This window comes from Oryctolagus cuniculus, chromosome 2, assembly GCF_964237555.1.
Source record: "Oryctolagus cuniculus chromosome 2, mOryCun1.1, whole genome shotgun sequence".
Lineage (NCBI taxonomy): Eukaryota > Metazoa > Chordata > Mammalia > Lagomorpha > Leporidae > Oryctolagus > Oryctolagus cuniculus.
The window spans coordinates 175565641-175584174 of NC_091433.1; the positions used below are offsets into that span (position 1 = coordinate 175565641).

At 47.0% G+C, this 18534-nt stretch overlaps 1 protein-coding gene across 2 annotated transcripts in view; it reads left to right on the top strand.

The window, feature by feature from the left end:
- Nucleotides 1-14662: 14662 nt before the first annotated feature.
- Nucleotides 14663-18534, top strand: part of PPM1G (protein phosphatase, Mg2+/Mn2+ dependent 1G) — a 33119-nt gene continuing 29247 nt past the window's right edge. Inside the window, exon 1 of one of the 2 annotated variants that reach the window (XM_002709952.5) lies at nucleotides 14663-15011. In XM_002709952.5, coding sequence (XP_002709998.1) covers nucleotides 14892-15011 — 120 coding nt within the window. In that variant the 5' untranslated portion in view covers nucleotides 14663-14891. The remainder of the gene's footprint in view (nucleotides 15012-18534) is intronic. The other variant, XM_017340854.3, reaches the window with a different exon arrangement.

Consider the following 18534-nt stretch of genomic DNA (forward strand, 5'->3'; position numbering starts at 1 on the left):
CTGACCTGTCATTAGGCTGAAGGGTGATAATCATTACCCTGGTCCACATTTTAGCCCTTTCTAGGAATGATACCTTTGGGCATTGTCTCATGTCAGGCTGCAGAGCTTTGGCCTTCAAGTTACTAAATAGGAACATTATTTAGCTCTATACTTGTAAATCATTTCATAAGGAATTAGGGCAACTTCTAAAATAAACATAATACATAATAGGGCCATGGGAGAGTGAAAAAAGGCAATACAGTCCATCTAAATTAATAATTTGGGGTGCACACTGTAGCACAGCAGGTTAAGCTGCCGCTCAAGGTGCTCACAACCCCATTTGGAATGCTTGGATAGTCTCACCTCTGCTTCCAGTCTATCTTCCTGCTAATGCACACCCTGGGAGGCATCCTGGGAGGTCAAGTACTTGAGACCCTGCCGTCCATGTGGAAGACCTGGATGGAGTTCCTGGCTCCTGGCTTGGCTTGGCCCAGCCTCAGCTGTTGTGAGCATTTGGGGAGTGAACCCAGTGAATGGAAGATCTCTCTCTCTCTCTCTCTCTCTCTCTTGCGCGCGCACATTGCCTTTCAAGTACATAAAAATAAACAAGTAAAAAACCACTGGAAACAAGGGAAGGCATTTAGTCTAACAATTGAGATGTCTGTGTCCCATATAAAATCAATCAATTAAGAAATCACCTGAGATTGGTTTCCACAACTGTGTTTAATTAGGCTAAAACAAATACATTTCTCTCTCTCTTTTTTTTTTTAGAAACTATTTGTTTTAGAAACTATTTATTTGAAAGAGTTAGAGAGAGAGAAGAGAGAGGGAGAAAGAGAAGTCTTCCATCCACTGGTCCACTCTTCAAATGGCCAGAACGGCAGGAAGCGGGCCAGGCTAAAGCCAGGAGCTAGGAGCTTCCTCCAGGTGTCCCATGTGGGTGCAGAGGTGAAGCACTTGAGCTGTCCTCCACTGCTTTCCCAGGCAGATATATGGATCAGAAGTAGAACAGGCGCCCATATGGGATGCTGGCTTTGCAGGCAGAGGCTTAACCTGCTATGCCACAGCACCAGCCCTGCTCTGTATTTTATTGACATAGAAGAAATATCTTCTTATCTCAGAGGGAATTAAGTTAAAAATAAGCATCAGGGCTGGCGCTGCGGCTCACTTGGCTAGTCCTCCGCCTGCGGCGCCTGCACCCTGGGTTCTAGTCCCAGTTGGGGCGCCGGATTCTGTCCTGGTTGCTCCTCTTCCAGTCCAGCTTTTTGCTGTGGCCCGGGAAGGCAGTGGAGGATGGCCCAAGTGCTTGGGCCCTGCACCTGCATGGAGACCAGGAGGAAGCAGTTGGCTCCTGTCTATGGATCTGCGCGGTGCGCCAGCCGCAGCGCGCCAGCCATAGCGGCCATTTGGGGAGTGAACCAACAGAAGGAAGACTTTTCTGTCTCTGTCTCTGTCTCTGTCTCTGTCTCTGTCTCTCTCTCTCACTGTCTAACTCTGCCTATCAAAAAATAATAAAATTAACAAAAATAATAAACATTAGGTCATTCCATAGTATTTCCTAGGCTAAAAACCCTAGTATACACCTTCATTTGCTTTCATATACTTTATTTACCTTTGTTGTAGTAATAAAGACAATTTACCTAAATTTAAAGTTGTTTTCTAAAAAAACACATAGATTGAGCAGGTGGCATTGTGGCACAGTGGGTTAAGCCACAGCTCAGGACACCCACATCCCCATATTGGAGTACCTGGCTTAAGTCCCAGTTACTCCCCACTTCTGATCCAGCTTCCTGCTAATAATGGAAAACAATAAATGATGGCCCAAGAACTTGAGTCTCTGCCACCCATATAGGAGACCCAAATAGAGTTCCTTCCTCCAGGCATCAACCTAACCCAGCCTCAGCTCAATAGCTGGGCATTTGAGGAATGAACTAGCGGATGGAAGGACATTCCCCCCTGTCTCTGAGTCTCTCCCTCTCTCACTCTGCCTTTCATTTTTTTTTTTCCCTTTTTTTTTTTTTTTTTTACAGGCAGAGTGGATAGTGAGAGAGAGAGACGCAGAGAGAAAGGTCTTCCTTTGCCGTTGGTTCACCCTCCAATGGCCGCCGCTGCAGCCGACGCACCGCGCTGATCCTGGCAGGAGCCAGGAGCCAGGTGCTTTTCCTGGTCTCCCATGGGGTGCAGGGCCCAAGCACCTGGGCCATCCTCCACTGCACTCCCTGGCCATAGCAGAGAGCTGGCCTGGAAGAGGGGCAACCGGGACAGAATCCGGCGCCCCAACCGGGACTAGAACCCGGTGTGCCGGCGCCGCAAGGTGGAGGATTAGCCTATTGAGCCACGGCGCCGGCTCTCACTCTGCCTTTCAAACAAACAAAATAAATCTTAAAAGAAAAATGCAGGAACATCTATAGCCAGGCTGAAAGGAGAAGGACTTGATTGATTTTGTGGAAGAAAGATACCTGATAGGCTGAGTAGCAGCCCCCAAAGATATCCATGTTCTAGTCCCTGGAATTTGTTAGCGTTACTTTGTTTGGTAAAAGGGGTTTTGCATGAGTTAAAATTAGGGATTTTGCAACTAGATGAGGACAATCCTGGGTTACTAGACTGTTAATTTCATTTTAAGTGTCCATGTGAGGGAGGTGGAAGGAGATTTAACTACAGGAAACAGGCAGCGTAAGCATTACAGCAAGAGATGGGAGCTATGTTGAGGCATGCAGGCAGCCTGTAGGAGTTGGAAAAGGCAGGGAAATGGACTCTACTCCCAGAAACCCCCAGAAGGAGCCAGCACTGCCAATAGATTAACTTGAGAGCAGTGAAATTAGTTTCAGATAGCTGGACGCCAGAACTGTAAAACCATGGTGTTGTAAGCCACCAAGTTTGTGACCACTTCTTACGGCAGCCGTAGGAAACCGACATAGAAGGTTTCCTAGAGAACAAGGTTGAATTGGCTGGAAGGTCTCCAAGGATGGATAGGAAATCAATGAGCTGTTGAAGAAAGGAAGACCAGTTCAGGAAAGACTGAACTCTGCTTTTCTTGGCTCTCCAGAATGGGAGGACAGACACTTGGATCACGAAACCTATAGTTTTCCTCTTCAAGTTTCATGAAGATGCCTCACTTTTTAGGAGTAAGAGTTGACTATTCCAACATGGGTGTTAGTGCATTAGCTTCCTTCCCTTTGCCTCACCTCTGGATTTGCCGTTTGAAACTTAATCTTTGCTTTTACAAAGCTTCTTACATCTTGGGTGGATGAGAGGAGACACTCCAGGGAGATTTTTTTTTTTTTTTTGACAGGCAGAGTGGACAGTGAGAGAGAGACAGAGAGAGAGAGAGAAAGGTCTTCCTTTGCCGTTGGTTCACCCTCCAATGGCCGCTACGGCCGGCGCACCGCGCTGATCTGATGGCAGGAGCCAGGTACTTCTCCTGGTCTCCCATGGGGTGCAGGGCCCAAGCACTTGGGCCATCCTCCACTGCACTCCCTGGCCACAGCAGAGGGCTGGCCTGGAAGAGGGGCAACCAGGACAGAATCCGGTGACCTGACTGGGACTAGAACCTGGTGTGCCGGTGCCACAAGGCGGAGGATTAACCTATTGAGCCGCAGTGCTGGCCCAGGGAGACCATTCTTAAGACAGCAAATGAGAAAACTAGAAAGAGAATCTGATCTCTGGCACTTTTTCATTGTTGGAGCAAGCAGGAGAGGAGAATGACAAAGACCTTCCACAGCACAAGAAAATAAGCTACCTGACTGATTTGTTTGGGACTGAGAGAAATCAATAAATAAAGACTTAGAAGGGTAGGCATTTGGTTTAGTGGCTAATAACACCCACGTCCCAACTCAGAGTACCTGGGTTTGATTCACAGCTCTGGCTCCCGATGCCAGTTTCCTGCTAAACAGATCCCAAGAGGCAGTGGCAGTGGCTCAGATGGCTGGATTCCACGTGAGAGATCTGGTTTCAGTTCCTGGCTCCCAACTTTGATCCTGGCCCAGGCATTTGGTTAGTAAAAGAGCAGATGGAACCTCTCTCTTGCTCGCTTGCTCTCTCCTTCCCTCTCAGACAAGAAAACATTTTTCTTTAATTAGCTTTTTCTTTTAATTAGTTTTAAACTGGGTATAATTAAACAAGAATAAATTAATTCACCTGGAATGCAGCACTAAGACACAAGAGAGGGGATTGGGAACTAAACATGTATAAAGATAGTTCTAGAAGAAAATAAAGAGAATGATGGCAAAGACATGTTTGAAAACGTAGTAGATGAAAATTGGGGTTAGCGCTGTGGTGTAGTAAATTAAGCTTCCACCTGCGGCACCAGCATTGCATATGGACACCGGTTTGAGTCCTGGCTGTTCCACTTCCAATCTAGCTCTCTGCTCATGGCCTGGAAAAGCAGTGGAAGGTGCCCAAGTGCTTGGGAACCTGCACCCATGTGGGAGACCCGGAAGAAGCTCCTGGCTCCTGGCTTTGGATTTGCTGAGCTCTGGCCATTGCAGTTATTTGGGAAGTGAACCAGCAGATGGAAGATCTCTATCTTTCCTTTTCTCTGTTATTCTGTATGTCAAATATAAATAAATAAATAAATCTTTTTTTTTTAAAGAAACTTATTAAGTATTGATGAAAGCCATTAGTCACCAAATTTTGACAATAAGCTTTTTTAAAAAAATTTTTTATTTGAAAGGCAGAGTACAGAGAGAGAGAGAGAGAGAGAGAGAGATCTTCCATCTACTGGCTCACTTCCCAAATGGTCACAACAACCAAAGCTGGGCAGATGGGAACCAGGAACCAAGAGCCTCCTCCAGGTCTCCCATATGGGCTCAGGGGCCCAAGTGCCTGGGCCACCCTCTACTGCCTTCCCAGGCCATAGCAGAGATCCAGACCAGAAGTGGAAGCAGCCCGGTCTTGAACCAGCACTTATATGGGATGCCAGCACTGCAGGCGAAGGCTTTACCCACTATGCCGCAGCACCAGCTCCAACAATAGGTTTTGGTACTAATAAAATAAACACACACTGCTATGGCTTGAATGTCCTACCCAAAACTCATGTTGAAATTTAATGTCCTTTGTGCAGAATTAAGAGGCAGGACTTTTAAGATATGATTGAGTCGTAAGGGCTCTGTCTCCTGGATGGGCCCCCAGCTGCGTGATATCCTATACCACCTTGGTACTCTGCAGAGACTCCACGCAGATTCAGCCCCTCGACTTTAGATTTCCTAGGCTTCAGAATTGTAGAAAATAAATGTCTTTTCTTTATAAATTACCCACTATCAGTTCTAGAAGCATAAAATGGATTAAGACAAACACTGTGGCACATTGTAGAGGTATCTGGACAACACCAAGGTTAAAAAGAAAGTTGGCAAAGTTACCAAAGATTGGAGTGGGGGTGGGGAATGGATTATCTATGAAATAACAATAACACTGAAATGAGACTTCTATCAATCTAGAATTTTTATCCCCAGCCAAACTGTCATTGAAGGGTGAAGGCAAAATACATTTTGATATGCCAGAAATGATGAAGGATTTTTAAAAATGTTTTATTTATTTATTTATTTATTTATTTATTTTGGAAGGCAGAGAGACAGAGATAGAAAAAGACAGATGTTCCATTCACTGGTTCATTCTCTGGTTCATGCCCCAAATGCCTGTTATAGCCAAGGCTGGGCCAATCCAGGCCCAAGCTGGGAGCCTGGACTGGAATTCACTCTGGGTCTGCCATGTGGGTGACAGGAACCCAGACACTTTAACCATCGTCTTCTACCTCCCAGGGTGTGCATTAGCAGGGACTGGGTCAGAAAGAGAGGAGCCAGAACTGGAACCCAGGCACTCCAATGTGGGAGGTGGTATCCCAAGCTGCATCTTAATTGTTGTGCCAAATACCTGCCCTGAAGCAAGATGTCTCTGAGGGACACACTATTGTTCTCTTGGGCCAATTGCCATGTGCTCTCAGTTCTCCACAGCCTGTATGGCAAGGATGTTCTCTTGCTCAAGGATCATGGGGAATCCCTAAGGAAAGCCTAAGTGCACCAGAGATCCTCCCTGGCGATTACTCTCACTTCTGCCAGCTGTCCTTGCCCTAGACACTGCCTCTCCTGGGCTTTGCCACCACCTCATCAGGGCTCTCCACATGGCCTCATGCCAACGGTGATAGGTGGAGTTTCTCACTTTATTCAGCTTGGTCCAGGCTGTTCAGCTTAACAAGACACAGAGGTCATGGACATTCAAAATCAAAAGTAAGAGCAGTGTCCCATATGGAAGTAGTTGGGTTTTGTTCCTCACTTTGGTTCCTGACTCTAACTTCCTGCTAATGCAACCCCTGGAGACAGTGGGGATGGCTCAAGTAATTGGATTGCTCCCACCCACCTGGAAGGATTGGATTGCGTTCCCAGCTCCTAGCTAACAGCTTTGACCCAGCCCTGGTCATTGCAGGCACCTGGGGAGTGAACCAGTAGATTTAAGATCTCGCTCTTTCAGTTTCTCTCTCTGTTGTTCTGCCTTTCAAGTAGATGAAAAATAAACACTAAAATAATAACAAATAGGGACCAGTGCTGTGGTAGAGTAGGTAAAGCCACCACCTGTGGCACCAGCATCCCATATGGGCGCCAGTTTGAATCCCAGCTGTTGCACTTCCAATCCAGCTCCCTGCTAATGCACCTGGGAAAGCAGTGGAAGATGGACCAAGTATCTGGGCTCCTGGAGACCCAGAAGAAGCTCCTGGTTCTGGGTTTCAGATTGACCCAGCTCCGGCCATTGTGGCCATTTGGGAATGAACCAACAGATAGAAGATTGATCCATCTCTTTCTCTCTCCTTCTCTCCCTCCCTAACTCTCCCTCTCTGCCTTTCAAATAAAATGCATAAACAAAAATGTTAAATAAAAATAATATTTTATTTGCATATGACTTCTATAATCCTCTTGTGGGGAGCAACTGGGAGCAACTCGGACTAGACTAAGTTACTGGAATTAAGACTTATTCTATGCATCTGCTCTCCCACAATATGGCGCTGAGAAGGGAGAAACAGCTTCTACACAGCTGCCTCCAGTTCAACCAATAAACTGTAGGACCTACTCCTGATTGGAGGAGAGCAGCGTACTCGGCGTGTGGGCAGCAGAGTTGGGATTGGTGGAAGAGGACTATAAAGGAGGAGAGAGACAACATGCACGAGGAACATCTAAGGGGAACATCTATCTGAAGGAACACCTGTGCAGCCCCCGAGAGAGCCGGCCGGCGGTGTGCCGCTCCCCCGCGGAAGTGGGGAATGTGGCAGGGGGAACCGCCCTTCCACGGAGGTGGAAGGGACGGCAGCCAACCCGGGAAGAACCAGCAGCAAACCCGGGGAGGGCCGAGCAGACAAAAGAACAGCGCAGGGTCCTGTGTTGTTCCTCCACGAAGACGGGGAGCGACATCCTCTTGTATACTTTAAATCACATTTAGATTACTTGTAATATCTAATTCAATGTAAATGTGATTTACATAGTTGTTATACTGTATTGTTTAGAAAGTAACAAGAAAAAAGTGTTCAATACAGAAGTAATTTGTCTTTTCTAATATTTTTGCTCTGCTGTTGGTTGAATCAGCACATGTGAACCCACAGATGTGGAGGGCTGGCTATCTTTCCTTTACACATATATGCAGAAGAGCCGTTCTGGGAAGTTTCACTGATGCCTTGCCCTAGAAATATAGAAGTGCAACTCAGGGGCTGGTGTTGTAGTGTAGTGGGTAAAGCTGCTGCCTGCAACGCCAGCATCCCGTATGCTCCACTTCCAATCCAGCTCCATGCTAATGGCCTAGGAAAGACGGCGGAAGATGTCCCGAGTGTTTGGGTCCCTGCCACCCACATGGGAGACCAGGCCTGGCTCAGCCTGTCATTGCAGCCATTTGGGGAGTGAACCAGCAGATGGAAGATCTGTGTGTGTGTGTGTCTCCCTCTCTCTGTAACTTTTTCGAATAAACAAATCTTAAAAAAAATACAACTATAAAATATAATACTTTTTTGACTTAAAAACAAAGTTTCATTTTGTCTGTGTTCCTTTACAAGTAGAGGCACAGAGAAGCACAGGAAAACAAAGCGTATTACATTCTCAGGTCCTAGAGAGAGGGACACTGCTTGCTACATGGGTTGCTAGGGGAAAGGCCAAGTTGTGGCTGGTGGACATAAGAGAGTAGCAAAGGGCAAGTCTGAGTCAGAGCCTTTATTGGGTTTGCCAAGGGAAAGGCATGGTGGGGCAAGGAGTTGAGGATTGGCCAGTTTGAATAATTCCCACAGGCTCTAAGCTTTCGGGTTGGTCCAGTGCTGCCTGGGATGATTAAGGTAGATTATCTCCTGTAGTGGGTGGGCCAGATAGAGGAGACGTGGCTCTGGACTGGTCAGCTTATATATCAGAGGCCTACTAGCTGAATCTGTTGCTTTCTCAAAACTGGCTATTCCTGGGAGTAGTATCTCTCCCAGCCCGAGAGCATTCTTTAAAATGTCAAAATATCATAATATGCAGAAACATCACACACACATTCAGCATCCTTTTAAAATTTATGAGTACAAGGGCAAGCAGTTGGTGTAGTGGTTTGGAATGCCCATATCCCATACTGGAGTGCCTGGGTTCAACTCCCACCTCTGCTTTCGATTCTGGCTTCCTGTCAATGTATACCCTAAGGAGGCAACAGGTGATGGCTCTAGCAGTTGGGTCCCTACCATTCATGTGGGAGACCAGGATTAAGTTCCTGGATCCCAGCTTCCATCTGGCCTAGTCTGGCTTATTTCAGGCCTTTGAGGAGTGAATCAGGGGATGGGAGATCTTTTTCTGCCTTTCAAGTGAATAAAATTTAAAAAAATAAAAATAAAGGGAATATACTATAGCATAAAAACTGTTGTTTCCAAAGCTACTATTTTATGAATAGAGTAATGTCATCATATGTGAAGGAAATACATAAAAGAAGAGTCAAAAACAGAATTAGGAACCCCAAGAAAAGCATGGAAGGAAAAGCCAGGAATGACCTACTTCTCAATTTCTTACACTTTTATTTTTCTCTCCTTGGTTAACATCTTCCATAAGCAGTTTTGCAATCTGTGACCCATTGCCCTCTAGGTGTCTTGTATTTCCAAGGCACTTTGAATCCACCATGAGATTTTTTTTGTTTTAAGATTTATTTTCTCTAGCTGAAAGGCTGAGCGATACAATGAAAGAGAGGTATCTTCCATCTGCTGGTTCACTCCCCAAATGAACACAACAGCCAGGGCTGCAATAGGCTGAAGTCGGGAGCCAGGAGTTTCTTCTAGGTCTCCCATGTGGGTGCAGAGGCCTAAGGACTTGGGCCATCTTCTGCTGCTTTCCTGGGTGCATTAGCAGAGAGCTGGATCGGAAGTGCAGCAGCTGGGATGCCGGCTCTGAAGGTGGGTGGCTTAAACTGTTATGCCACAATACAAGCCTAAGAATTTATAAACTGTTTTACTTATTATGTTATATGAGCATATTAGCATATTTTTATTATTGGCATATTTTATTAGCATAATCGTCTGGATTAACATTTCTGAGTTATCTTGAGTCTACATTTAAGTTTACCATTGAATTGGTGTCACTCTAAAGTTAAAGCATTTGACTTTATGGCGAAGTTGGCTGAACTGGGCTCCTTTGCATTCCCAGTGTCTTTTTTTTTTTTTTTTAATTATTTGAAAGGCAGAGTGACAGGAAGAAGGAATGGGAGGCAAAGACAAAAAGACATCTTCCATCTGCTAGTTCACTTCCTCAGATAGCTGTAACATCCAGGATTGACCAGGCTGAAGCAAGGAGCCTAGAACTCCTTCCAGATCTCCCACATGCATGGCAGAGGGCCAAGCACTTGGGCCATCTTCTACTCCTTTCCCAGGTACATTAACAGGAAGATGGATGAAATGGGATGCTGGGGCGTTGCAAGTAGTAGGCTTAACATGCTGTGTCACATGCTGGCTCCCTCAGTGTTTATGTTTGTAACACTGGCTTAACCAACTTTTCTCTTTTGTTTGAGAGGCAAATGAAAACAGACAATAAATGTTTTTAAATGCCTTGTATTTGGGGCTGGCTCTGTGGCATAGTGGGTAAAGCCGCCGTCAGTGATGCCAGCATCCCATATGGTCGCCAGTTTAAGACCCAGCTGCTCCTCTTTTGATCCAGCTCCCTGCTATGGCCTGAGAAAGCAGTGGAAGATGGCCCAAGTGCTTAGGTCCTTGTACCTGCATGAGAGACCCAGAAGAAGCTCCTGGCTCCTGGCTTTGGATCAGCCCAGCTCCGGCTGTTGTGGCCATTTGGGGAGTGAACCAGCAGATGGAAGACCTTTCTGTCTCTCCCACTCTCTGATAATCTGCCTCTCAAATAAATAAATCTTTTAAAAAAATGTCTTGATGTCAGTTATCTTCATTGCTTGACCAATATGAGAAATGGCCACAATATCAGCAATCTAATGAATTTTTTGAAAAAGCAAAAATGGTACTAGAATATATTATTGTGAATATGTGAAGGAATTACCAAATGCTCAAAATTGGTTACTTCTGTCCAGAACAAATCAATCCCATTTATTTTTTGTTATTGAATAAAGGTATCTACAAGTATCAAAATGTTATTGGAAAATAGAATTAAAAGTTTCGATTGCAAACATTTTTGAAATTCATATATCTGTGATACACACTTCCCATGAACTCTTTGAAGGCCTTTCATGTTGAAGAGATCTTTTCATTCAGACCAGTGTCTCAAGTACATACAAGCTCAGGGCTGGCATTATGGCACAGCAGGTTAGGCTGCTACCTGTTGATGCCAGCACCCCATAGAGGAGCACTCTTTTTTATTAAGACTTATTTATTTTATTTATTTATTTTAAAGATTTATTTTATTTATTTGAAAGACAGAGTTATAGAGAGAGGTAGAGACAGAGAGAGAGGTCTTCCATTCACTGGTTTACTCTCCAGATGGCCACAACGGCCGGAACTGCACCGAACTGAAGCCAGGAGCCAGGAGCTTCTTCCAGGTCTCCCACACGGGTGCAGGGGCCCAAGGACTTGGGACATCTTATTCTGCTATCCCAGGCCATAGCAGAGAGCTGGATCGGAAGAAGAGCAGCCGGGACTAGAACTGGCATCCACATGGGATGCCGGTGCTTCAGGCCAGGGCGTTAACCCACTGAGCCAGCTCTGGCCCCCAAGGCGCACTCTTTTAAGTCCCAGCTGCTCTGTTTCCTATCCAGCTCCCTGACAAAGTGCCTGGAAAAGCCGTGGAAGTGGCCCAGGTACTTAGTTCCCTGACACCCATGTGGAGACCCAGATGTAGTTCCAGGCTCCTAACTTCAACTTGACCTAGCCCTGGTCGTTGTGGCCATTTGGGGAATGGATGTTTCTCCTCTGTCGCTCTGCCTTTCAAATAAATGCTTTTCGCATAAAGTTATTTATTTCAAATAACATTTTTTAAAAAGTATATACACATTCAGGAGCTGGTTCTATTATCACATTTGAAGAGCCAGATTATTGTAGCTCATGCTTTAAAGACAGACTCATGACTGCCAATCTGTGAATATGTTTTGAGTGGGGATTTTATTTGCCAGGTTTTTTTTTTTTCTTCTCCTTTTTGCCCTCTAATTCAAAGCATGAAATGTTGTGTCCTTGGAAGGTTCTGTAGTGGTTTGGGTGGTGGTGGGGAGGATGCGGAAGAGAGTAGAGAGAGCATCATCTTCATATTTTGTCTCTTCCACCTTTTTCCTTAAGTCCCTTAGTATCTCCACTTCTCTTTCGTGACACCATTGCTCTCCCAATGCATTTTTACTTGTCATTATTTTCTTTTCCATGTTCCTTGTCTGTTTTGTTTCAGGCCATATTTTTTTTCTTTTTTTAGATTTATTTATTTGAAAGAGTTACAGAGAGAGAAGGAGAAGCAGAGAGAGAGAGAGAGAACGAGGTAGAGAGAGAGAGATCTTCCATCTGCTGGTTCACTCCCCAATTGGCCACAACAGCTGGAGCTGCCCCGATCCAAAGTCAGGAGCCAGGAGTTTCCTCCCTGTCTCCCACACAGGTGCAGGGGCCCAGGGACTTGGGCCATCCTCCACTGCTTTCCCAGGCCATAGTGGAGAGCTGGAGGGGAAGTGGAGCAGCGGGGACTCAAACCAGCGTCCACATGAGATGCTGGCACTGCAGGCGGTGGCTTTGCCTGCTATGCCACAGCACCGGCCCCGCCATCTCCTATTTTTTTTGTGTGCAGATAATTTGATGTGATTTAGCATGTATGTATGAATATTCAATAAACGCCAGCCTTTTAAGGCAGCATTCATGGAGAACTTAGTGCTAGTACCTGGCTTCTGTTTAAAGATTTCAAAGGAAGAGCGACAGAGATTTTTTTCCATCCACTGGTTCACTCCCTAAATGGCTGCAATAGCTAGGGGTGGGCCAGGTTGAAGCCAGGAGCTAGGAATTCCATCCAAGTCCTTCACATGGGTGGCAGGGTCCAAGCACTTGGGCCATCATCTGCTGCCTCCTAGGGGCATTAGCAGGGAACTGGACTGGAACCAGAGTACCTGGGACTGGAACCGATATTCTGATACGGCCTGTCACATGTCTGGGCTTCACCAGTTGCATCGCAACGCCAGTCTCTCAGCTTTCCTTACTCTTAGGGTAATCTCAAAGAGTAGGTTGTATGTAGTAGTTGTATGTCTGTCTAACAGATGAAAAACTCAAATTGGAAATAATTTGTGAAAGATCTTTACATAATACATGGCACCGTCTACTCTCATGGAAATAAAAACACAAAGGAAGAAGCAGGAGGAGAAGCAGCAGCAGCCTTGGCAGTTGAGAGGTTTCATGATCCTTCTGCACCGCCATGGTCAGAGACTGCAAGCCTAATTGTTGATATTCTCTTTTATCCTCATGGCCTAATTCCAATCCAGTATTTTCAACATGTCACCTTAGACTGTTTTCTCCCAAAACTTGCACAGTCCCCTTATAACCCTTGCAAACTGCCCAATTTTTTATTAATGGCTCCCACCAGATTTTTTCATTCAGGGTCAAAACCTTTGCATCATTCATTCAACAAATATTTAAATATTACTGAGCACATCCAAGAATTACGCTGCTGGGAGACACCATGATAATAACTTCAAGGGAGTTTTTAACTTCCTCATGGTTTATAGTTCAGCAGGAAAAACAAACCAGTGGGGAGGCCAACTAGTGCAGGGGTATTAGAGGTAGGAAGTGACGGTCTATAGGGCGGGCAGAGAAGTGTGTTCCGCAGATGCAAGCACGGGAGGCACCCAAAAATATGACTGAAACACTGAGTTGCAGGGGAAATGAGAGAAAGCGGAGACGCGCACTTGAAAATTAATGTCAAGGAATGTGGACTATTAGAAAAGTAAGAGGAAGCCATGACTACTTTTGTATATTTTTTAAAAAATTTATTTATTTTATTTGAAAGTCAGAGTTACATAGAGAGGAGGGGGAGGGGGAGGGGAAGGGGGAGAGGAAGGGAGAGAGACAGAAAGGTCTTCCATCTGCTGGTTCACTCTCCAGTTGGCTGCGACGGCTGCAGCTGAGCTGATCCGACCCAAAGCCAGGAGCCAGGAGCTTTCTCTGGGTCTCCCACGCGGGTGCAGGGGCCCAAGGACTTGGGCCATCTTCTACTGCTTTCCCAGGCCATGGCAGAGAGCTGGATCAGAAGTGGAGCAGCCGGGTCTCGAACCCGTGCCCATATGGGATGCCGGTGCTTCAGCCCAGGGCGTTAACCGGCTGTACCACAGCGCCGGCCCCTTACTTTTGTATATTAAAATACTCGGAGTTTCCAGAATTCCTTTTCCTTCCACTCCCTGAATCCAACCTATGACTAAATCCTCCACTGTTACTGCCTGATTTGTCCTGTCATCTCCCTTCTGCCAATCTGCCATCACCTTGGGCCCAGCCCTTCTCGTCTCCTGCTGGAGTCTTCTAACCAGTTACAGCGCCCAGACTCGCCTCGTCCACGCGGACCACGCCAGCGATGCTAAAATGCCACGCCAGCATGACCACCAAGCCAGACTACTCACGTCGGAGTTAACATAGCCATTAGCCCCCGGAGGCGGGCGGCTCCCTCCTACACTCGCCGCCGCCCCGGCTCCATCCACTCGGCTCTCCTGCCACCCCGGGCCCAATTCCCTCTCCCTCGGCACAACACAACCCCGACGGGTCCCGTCTGAGCGTTCGAATCCCCGACGCCAGGGCTCGTCACCCCTCCTCGGAGCTCGCCTCAGCTAGCAGGCTGAACCACGCATTTCTGCACTGTGTTTACTCCCAATTATGTCATTCACCCAGGCCTTCATTTTCCTGTCAGAAAAGACCCTCGCGCAGTCTCTTAGTCTAGGCCTGCGGGAGGAACTGCGTAAACGCAAATGCTAGGCAACTTTCCCTGAACCCCACCGGCCGGCGTGCGCCGAGTCTGTGGCCCCGGCCGGGGGGAGAGGGGCGGATACCACGCGAGAGCGGACCGGAAGCGCCGGATCCGACACACGGGAGGCCCAGACAACAAGGCTATGGAGAGGCGGCGAACAGGGAACCGAAAACCAGAGACAGCAAGATGGGGGCGCGGGGCCGCGCGAGCGGCGGCCGTTGGTGGGCGGGGCCGCGCCAGTCTCGCGGGAGCGGCGGTTGGGCGGGCCGTTGCCCCCGCGGGCGGGGCAAGTTGCTAAGGAAATGCCCGCCCGCTGCGCCGCGCCGCGCCGCGCCGCGCCGGCCGGGCGGGGTCTGGAGCTGCGCCGTTTCCGCTTCCGCTTCTTCTGTGCTGTCGTCCCGTTACCGCCTCCTGGCCGGCCTCGCGCCTTTCACCGGCACCTTGCGTCGGCCGCGCTCACCGGCCTGCTCCTGCCACGCGCGCCCCGGGGGCTCCGGCTCCGGCGCCGGCACGGGTCGCGCCCAGCTTGTCTGCCTCTGAGGACGCCGGCCAGCTGCCGCCATGGGTGCCTACCTCTCCCAGCCCAACACAGTGAAGTGCTCCGGGGACGGGGTCGGTGCCCCGCGCCTGCCGCTGCCCTATGGCTTCTCCGCCATGCAGGGCTGGCGCGTCTCTATGGAGGTGAGGCGGCAGGGACCCGTCGGCTGGCCACTGCACGGCGGGAACCCGAAGGAGAAAGGGAGCGGGGGATGGGGCTCTCCCCGGGGAAGGGTCCCAGACGCGAGCCGGTGTCGGCAGCGGCGGTTTAGGGCGGCAGCGAGCGCGGGGTCGGCGCTTGGGGGCCGTGTGCCGGTGGCCAGCGGCGCGAGGCTCAGCCATGTGGGAGAGGCACCTTCCGCCCACTGACCGCCCTCTCCCCGAGCCTTCGCGCCATCTCCCGAGCCGCCCCAGCCCTCCGTGCTCGTAAACGGTGTGCGGGTTTGTGTGGGAGTAAAGACGAAACGAGGGACCATTTATTCATTTGCTTTTCGAGGAACAGGCGGGTAGATGGGAGCGGCTTATTATTATTTTTTTTAATTTGAATTTTTTTAAACATACATGACGTGGGGAGGTCTCTCTGGGCGAGGAACTTGACAGGGAAAAGCAAAGCCCGGGTGAATAGTCTGTTTCACGTTCTTAACACCTAGTTCCCTGGCCTTGGGCGCTGTGTGTTGGCTTCCCAGGCTCTGGTTGACTTCTCGGAGTTGTCACTCCTTGGTAAGCTTCCTCGGGGCTTTTTATGACTTTTGCAGACAAATACTGTGGCAGACACTGGACTTTTCTTTTTTATTCTGCTTGGCCCCCACCCCCTTGGGATTTCTCTAAAACTTACTGAATAATTGTCATTTGCAGGTGCTTGTTGTAGTTTAGTTTCCTTGATTCGAAGTCACTAATTTCTTTTCACACCACAACTTACAACTTTCATTTTCTTTTTTTTTTTTTTTTTAAGAAAATTTCACTCGATAAAAGGGGAAAATCTGGATAAGAAGGAATAGTAGTGGGCAAAATGGATGTGAAACTACAAAGAATAAGGAGAGCCTTGTTAAGAAGGAAAGGAAGAAAGATGGATAAGGTGTGTGTTTGTGAAGAGTGATTGAGTTCTAGGCAGAGAGGCCAGAGAAATGCTCTTAATTATGTCTGGGATTGAGGCTTTATCCGCTGCCTAGGTGGGCTTCAGGTAGCAGCCAAGTACTGGCTCTCTTGGGAATTTTTCAGATCTTTCACTGCTCCCTGTGGTTAGCTCTGGAATGACAGCATGAACCTAAATGATTTGTTGTCAGACTCAAATGTTATACCCACAGCAGACATTAAAAATGGTTCTTTCATTAGGTATAACAGTTCAAGAATGAAGGGGATCCTGCACTTTGTGTCACCTCACTTGGTTCCTGCCTTGTACAGCTAGGAAACTGAGGCCGGGAAAGATTAGGACACTTGTCTTGTTGGAAAGAATCTGTAGGATTAGATTGTTCCAAGACACCACATGCTGGTATCGTCTGTGTCAAGCTGAAGTTTGGCATTCGTATTTCATTGGGATTGGTGTGTAGTGTAACTGGGTGCTTGGCAAAGGTATTGTCTGAGTTTTGGTAACATCTGGAAACAGCTTAGACAGGAAGGCCTTGACATTGGGTGCTCTGGAGGTTCTGTTTCTGTGACACTTTCAGTTAAGGTGAGACTTGAGTGAATACGGCATCTCAGCAAGACTTTTTCTCCAAGTTTCCCATTCTTGATTTTCTCCTTCTCTGCTGTAGTATTTCCCTTTCTTTGGTACTCTCCCTTCCAGTTTCTGCATGAACTTAGTGCTTCGATACTCTGTTTTCAAGTTGTTTGCCCAGCAATTCTGTGCCATGTGTTTCTTCACTGCAAGGTATTTCCCTTTGTTTTTGGCTTCTCTGGTAATTAGAAAGTGACCTTTCATCAGGGGCTGTTTGGTGTGTAATCTTGCCAGACTGTTCTTTAGATCTTAATCTTCCTGAGAGATAACCACTAGGATATTAAAATCTTCCTCATGTGCTGTTGCTGAATTTAGCCTCGTTGGTAGTTAACTGTCCCTAATGAAGTCCTCTTGAAGTACTGTTGGACTCTTCTGTTTCGTTGATGCTTTTTCCTCTGGCTTTATTCCACTCTCCTAAAATATAACATAGCTTCTTTGCACTGGCAGGAAAATAACCCTGACCATTGGCCTGAGTCTTAATCTTTTTAGAAAGTGTACTCCTATTCCTCTGAACCTTTAGGGCTTAATTCCACCAATTAATAAAGTCTGTTTACCTTATTTGCTTGATTCTAATGATTCAGGTGAGGTAATGTTACAATAAAAATATACCTTATGAAGATTGCTAAAATCCTGACTGCTGCATAGATTCAGCTTTAGGACAGGTTAACCCCTTCTCTTAAGGTAAGGATGGCAGCCATCAACAGCTGGCGTTTTATACTTTCTGCCTCTCTCCTGTCACTTTTGCTGTGGAACCAGGTATTTTGAGGAGGGGTTTTCCTAATACTACGATTGATGTTCCCCTCCCTTCTTTCTTCATGGTCTGGAGAGCCCTCAGTTGGTTAAGATGATGTGCTTTGGAGTTAAGAGGTGGGTGTTGTGGCACATAGGGTTAAGCTTTATCCTGCAATGCCTGCAGTGCAGGTTCAAGTCCTGACTGCTCTGTTTCTAATCCAGCTTCCTGCTAATGTTCTGGGGAAGGCAAAAGAAGATGACCCAAGTATTTGGACCTCTGCCACCCATGTGGGAGACCCAGATGGAGTTCCTGGCTCCTGGCTTCAGCCTGGCCCAGCCCTCACCCCCTCACTATTGCAGCCATTTGGCAGAGTGAACCAATAGATTGAAGATCTCTGTCTCGCCGTCTCTGTCATTCTGCCTCACAATTAGATAAAATAAAGGCTTTTTTTTTTTTTTTAAATAAGGTAGACTTGGGAGTGTTGCCTGAGAAATATATGAAGACTGACTAATGACAAGTCCAATCTGAAAGAAGATTTAGTTAATATAGTTTTAAAGTATCAAAGGTGCTATCAATTTTTGATTGTAAGGTTCTCCAGAAGTGACAAAACAGCCTTCTGTGGAAAGTTAGGAGTTTTTCTATAAATTATATTTCCATTTATTAAAGGCAGTATCAATTCCTGCAGTATGATTTTGAGTAGACCAGCTCTTTCCTGCCATATAGGAGCTGGCTTATTAATGGCAATAAGAAGTCATCTGGAATTTAGAGGTTGTACTGAGCAGAAAGTTCTTAAGATAGTGTATGACACTTTCAATCATTATATTAATGAGAAAAATATAAAACAGGACATCACGAGCATGCCATGGGTTTCCCTTTTAGAGAAGGCGTCCAAGGCTGAAGAGTATTGTCTTCAGAGTAGCATCTCATCTGTTTCAGCACTTTTTACTTAGTGAACCACATCAGGATTCTTTTGACGAGGATGAAGTTAAGCAACTTTGTGTTTTTTAAAAAAGATTGATTTATTTGAAAGGCAAAATTACAGAGAAGAAGGGGGAGACATGGAGAGAGAAAGAACCATCTGCTGCTTCACTCCCCAAATGGTTACAATGGCCAGGCCTGGGCTGGGCCAAAACCAGGAGGAAGAAATTTCGTCCAAGTCTCCCACATGGGTGGCAGGGGCACAAACTTTTAGGCCATCTTCCACTACTTTCCTGGGTGCA